The sequence below is a fragment of the Montipora capricornis genome, chromosome 2, assembly GCF_036669925.1.
Source record: "Montipora capricornis isolate CH-2021 chromosome 2, ASM3666992v2, whole genome shotgun sequence".
In the NCBI taxonomy this organism is placed as follows: Eukaryota; Metazoa; Cnidaria; class Anthozoa; order Scleractinia; family Acroporidae; genus Montipora; species Montipora capricornis.
The window spans coordinates 45,454,286-45,459,810 of NC_090884.1; the positions used below are offsets into that span (position 1 = coordinate 45,454,286).

The 5,525-nt window shown below is 41.6% G+C and overlaps 1 protein-coding gene across 1 annotated transcript; it reads left to right on the forward strand.

The window, feature by feature from the left end:
* Positions 1 to 1,345: 1,345 nt before the first annotated feature.
* Positions 1,346 to 5,017, forward strand: LOC138038035 (uncharacterized). The gene is made up of 2 exons (XM_068883861.1): positions 1,346 to 1,418; positions 2,475 to 5,017. The coding sequence occupies exon 2, from the start codon at positions 2,485 to 2,487 to the stop codon at positions 4,597 to 4,599; it is 2,115 nt and encodes a 704-aa protein (XP_068739962.1). The 5' UTR covers positions 1,346 to 1,418; positions 2,475 to 2,484; the 3' UTR covers positions 4,600 to 5,017.
* The last annotated feature ends 508 nt before the right edge of the window (positions 5,018 to 5,525 follow it).

The window sequence follows — 5,525 nt, forward strand, 5'->3', positions numbered from 1 at the left end:
GATACGAAATACAATATTATATACTGCAAATAGAATGTTTGTTAAAACAACTGAATGTCACTCAGGTCGGAAACGAACCGGCACCATCAACAAGCTGTTGATGATGCACGCGACAATTGCCTTGTCGTCGAGGTTACCAATTGCATCAATTTCATCGAGATGTTTAACATCATCCTTGTAGGAAATTTTTTTCTTAGGTGGCCCCAAGACTCTGTGTAACGACATGAGTTTTTTTGGCAAATATCTCGAACGATTTTCTAACACGAGACTCCACATTGAATTGTTCAAAAGACCAAAAGCTGCGGGCTTGATGTTTTTACTCTTGCCACTATTACCCGCACTGTTGATGATAACAGACGTTCTGAAAGATTTAAGCCCTTACGTTAATGGAACAACTGATCTCTCGGCGAGCATACACGAGCATACACAGGAGTAACTAAAAATACTGTGACGCCACAGCTTTTTCAGAAAATAGCGCCATTATCACCGAATGTTTGTTTGCTTTATAGTTGCAGCTCGAAATAAACAGAAATTAGTGATACCAGAGGACAATTTTTCTACGGTAGACCAATTCCTTGAACTATATAAATTCCCACGAAAGCTTACTCAGCCATTCCGATTAGGACAATTTCACTTGGTCAGATTTCATTGCTAAAATAACTAATAACTAGTGATCGGGTGATTTGAGCGGTGCCAACCGCAGGAGAGAAGGAAAGTTTGCTGAAAAATTCATTTGACGCCCAGTTCTTTTTATTTTGGGAGAGAGAAAAAGACACCTTGTTTATGGATTACTCTTGAAATATTAGAAACAGCTTCCAGTAAGATTAAATAGTCTAAATAATATACTTCTCTTAAGCATGGACATAAAGGGCCGTATAATAAAAATCTTAAAAGCTTTATTTTGAATGAGCAATCAGATATTATTTCGTTATCATTCAGAAAAGGATAGATAAAGACGAAAAAAGCCTCAATGGGGGAAAAAGAGCTTCAGATCTGTTGGTTACCGAAGCTGTTGATATGCAAATTAAGGGTAGCATCAAACAAGAAAATGACAATCCTGAGGTTTTTAAAAGTGTTAATGATTTAGGCAATCGTGCGTTGTGTCTTTTCAGCTAGCAAAAAGTATATCTTCCCGTAAACATGATTCATGCGTGAATAGGATCTGTTGTTCAACATGTAAACATTTGGAAACAAAGGGCGCTTTTCACGCAAATTGGAAGTTACAAGAACGCAATCTTCTTAATCAAATACTGGCCTAACGACACTATACAATGTTGATTTTAATCTTGATCAAGTGAGGAGTTAAAAGCAGGTTATTTTGTCAGCTTCCATCCTTTTACGGGTCCGGCCATTGACGAAGTCGTTTTTAACTCAGAAGCAATCAGATTTTGAGGACTTGAGATCCATTCTCTACCAAGGTAAGTTGATGTAATGGTTAAGATGTACAATAGTTTCAAAGCAAGGTCATTGTTACGGTATATTTTCCAGAGAAATTGGCTGAATCTGCAGTTATCTATCTCAGTGCAAAAGGTTAAAAATCATAGTGTAAGAATTTTATCGAATACGCTGCAGAACTGTGGATATTGTTATAGTAGAGAGGGGATATCGACCGCAGTTCACTTGAAAGCCTATACTTCTAAGGGAATAAAGTTAAAAAAAAAAAAAAAAAAGAATTTATGAACGAATTTCAAACAGAGACACACTTAGAATTTAGTGTTTTAACATTAAAGAGCAACGAAAACCCTGCGTCCCAATGCAACAATCCCCGATTGCACTACCTAAACCGCCTCAATAAACATAACTCCTAACTTCGGCAAAGATCAGCCTCCAATTGCACAAATTTCTCCGCTCATACACTGCTTAAAAGCTTGTTTCTTGAAACAACGAGTGCATGCAACAGGGGCACCCAACGAAAATATAGTTCAAAACCACTTCAACATAGCATTGTTAAACGTATTTCAGTATTTAAACGGTAGATATAGGCATATTTTTATCCCCTAAACAGTTTTTATCTGTTCGGACTCCCTAGCTGAAAGTCTAGTGATCCGAAAATTATAGGGATCAAAACTTACCTTTTCGAAAATTTCAGCCAGAAAAAAGGCTCCCGAAAATTCGAGGTGGCCCTTTTAGGGTAAAAATCCGTTAAAAATGGGCAATCATACCATGTTTTTAATCCTAGGACAGGCAGGCAAGCAAGAAATTTTAAAACAAATGTTGCGAAAATTCTAGATCTCAAATCGTCTTCCGAACAGATATTTTTCGAAAATTGACGTTGGGTGCCCCTGATGCAACACCGGTCTGGTCAGCAATTAGCTTTATGGTGACTGTTGAGATGTCCACCCAAAGTCTATCTTGATCGTTTTCCCTAAAAAAAGACTTGAATAACGCTTCCCTGAAGGGCTTTGTACATGTTTTTGAACGAGAAAGTGATCCTGTCAATAATCAACCTGATCTATCTCCCTCTTTTTTATCAGTTCAGCACAAATGGATCGTGAGGCCAAAATGCTGCTCTTTATGGCAGCACTTTCGTGTCGCATACCTTTGTGCAACGCGGACGTCCTCAGAGGAGTAATCCCTGCTTTCGAAACTGCTGATAAGATGCTCTCTGCCGAGATGAAATCATTTCGCAAGATACTGGGCGCTCTGTCTCGACAAGTCATGTTACAGCAAATGTTCGTTGAGGAACGCATCAGGTCTGATGGTGACTCTGGAGTAAAACATGTACGCCATAATAACGAAGGGACACGGAACTACTTCGCAGAGACCCATGGAAACTCTAAAAGGCTCTTGTCCATTCACGAACACGCTAATAACATCCGCACCGTTGGTTTGGGAGAGTTCATTGCAGTGCTGAATGGAGTGGAATTCAGAACAAGGCACAACGACTATCGACTGTACATGCCTAGTAGATCCAGCAAAGACTACCACGCAACAGAACCGATTCCATTTCCAGATGTACCACCAGAGGTTCAAAACGAGACCACTGTTCAAAAGCAGATCGTTGAAATGCGTGAATGGTTCAAGGCGTGGAAATCTCAAAACCACACCGTCAGAGATTACCGCAAGTACTTCAAACCAGTTCTTTGCTACTTGGAAGGTGCATGGACCACAGAAACAAAAGACATCGACGAACCATTTGAAAGCGACAGGCACTTTATTGATGCGAAATCCTGGTTTGATCTACAAGAAAAAGTCCGTTTTACCTCCTACACCGGACGGAAAGACAATCTTGAGAACTTTTCCTTTCTGCCAACTACTATCATAGCCATAATTAACGAAACGATCCCAGTCTTCGCTCAGTGGAATTATCGCATTTCGTGCCATCCATTGAGTCGGGATATTCCGTTGAACAGGTTTCGTGTCGTTGACGAGTTACAAGCAAGGCTTCCCTCGGGGCGAAAGTACGAAGATCAGGCCTTTTCCAGGGCAGCAAGATTCCAACTCAATCCTAGAGACTCTGACAACTGGTCTGAAGGCTACAACAATCCAAGGTTTACGCTACTGGACGAGCTTATGAGTGAAATTCCAGGAAAGGATAACTATCAGGGAAATCTGACTGATGAAGCTTTTGGGTTGGCAGCACATACCCTTGATCCAAACAAACCGGCTGGAAAGCTAAACGCCGCTCACTATCATCGTTGGTTTAGAGTCGAAGAAAAGGGTGCCATGGGTTTATCGGTGAGGCATCGTGGCTTTGCAGATGAAAATTTGTTCATGGCTATGACAACACAACCTAAGGTGGCAGGAATGACACTTGAGACATGCAAGGGCCCAAGACGGAGACCAAAATGCAACAAAATCACCCAGAAGTTCTCGTACGCCATTCCACTTGAAATAATATACCTGACACCTCTGAATAGCTGGAATCCATTTAATCTAGAGTATAAAGGTGACGAGAGGAATCCTTACGGGAAAACAGTATACTTTGGTGGTCGCTACGGAGGAAGAACCCCTGAAAAGGCGTACAACGGCACAAACAGCAAGAAGTATTATATGACCCCTTCAGCGTTCTTCTCAGGAAAAGAAGTGAGTGTTGACGCAGCGGACACCACAAAAAATACTGTTGGGGTTTTGGACAGGGATGGTAATGTTGCGATCACTCGAGCTAGTGGAACACGCATCTTCATTCCTCCCATTAGTGGTATTGGTGCCTGTCGTCAAAGGTACCCCATAATGCCCGTGCATGGAGAGGGAAGCGCTGCGTGGAAGGAACTTGAAGCAGTGAAAGACATATTAATGAAGTCCAAAACGTACGAGAAGATGTACAGAGAACCCCTGGAAGGAGGCTCTGGTGTTTCACCGACTGATCGTCCCGTGACGAAACTTCTCACACTGGAAATGGAGTACGCAACAAAGTCGCCACCGGGATCACACACTCACGAAATCACTTTGACCGAAGAACAGATGGAATCGGCCAAGAAAGGAATAGTTTTGGAGGATATCATGACGACAAGCCAAGCTGGCCACGAGCACATCATCAGTGTTGTGTGGTTAAAGGAGAAATGGCGGGTAAGGACGTGCAACAGTGGCAGCAATACTGGGAAATATCGATGCTGGGACCGTCACGGCATGTACTTGACTGTGAATCAAAATGCTTAACGCCTTGAGGTTCTTAGCAGTGTTGCATCTCTTGGAAAACATTAAGGGCGCCTTTGATTGGTCTATAAGTGCAAATGCATAACTTCAGTAAATAAAAGCGAACTAAACCCAGACAGAAAGAAGACAAAGAAGAAGCTTCATTTAGAAACATTAAGATCAATCATCACTGGTGTATGAGACCAGAAACTTTCCTTTACCCCGTGCGCGCTTCTTTAGTCTTCTCCTTGAATACTTCTTCGACACACAAAACTATTCAATACCCTCCGAAAAATGATTTTGGTTTATTCTTAGCCAATCATAAGGCGTACTTCATGTACTAGGCCAAACGTCAAGATTTCTTTTTAAGGTGACGAAAATAGTTGTATTGATAACATTATTAGTTTCCGGGGAAACAAGAATAAAGAATGGTCGAGGGAAACTGGCGTTTGCGTAAATGAGAGTTGTACCAACCCCACTGACACCTGTTGATGGCTTTGCTTGATCTCTTCTGAGTCCTACTGATAAGATGCATTTTTCAGCGCGTGTACTTAACCCTTTAAGTGCTAACTGCGCATGTAGCCGTGAAAAATCCGATACTACTTTCAATATTTGCTTCTAGTAAAACTTTAGTCAAAGCGCAATCTCGTACCCAGAGTCCTCGGGCTTCTTGGTCAGCGGGTGAGCGCCCGGAGAGACTCTGGGATAATCGACTCCATCTTCGCAGAAAACGTGGGTTCCGGTCTGATTACGTATGCTTGAGTTTAAACGGAAACAGAAAAGAGAAAACCGTAAACAGTAGAAAAAATGGCTGGTTGAAAGTGTTCGAGAAACAAGAATTTTAGCCTTACTCACAAAGAAACTGGAGAAATGTTCATTGGCTTGCTGTAAGAGCAAATGAAGATGAAACCTCTGACGCTTTCGGTAAGTGTATTTTTAGTGTTTCAGCG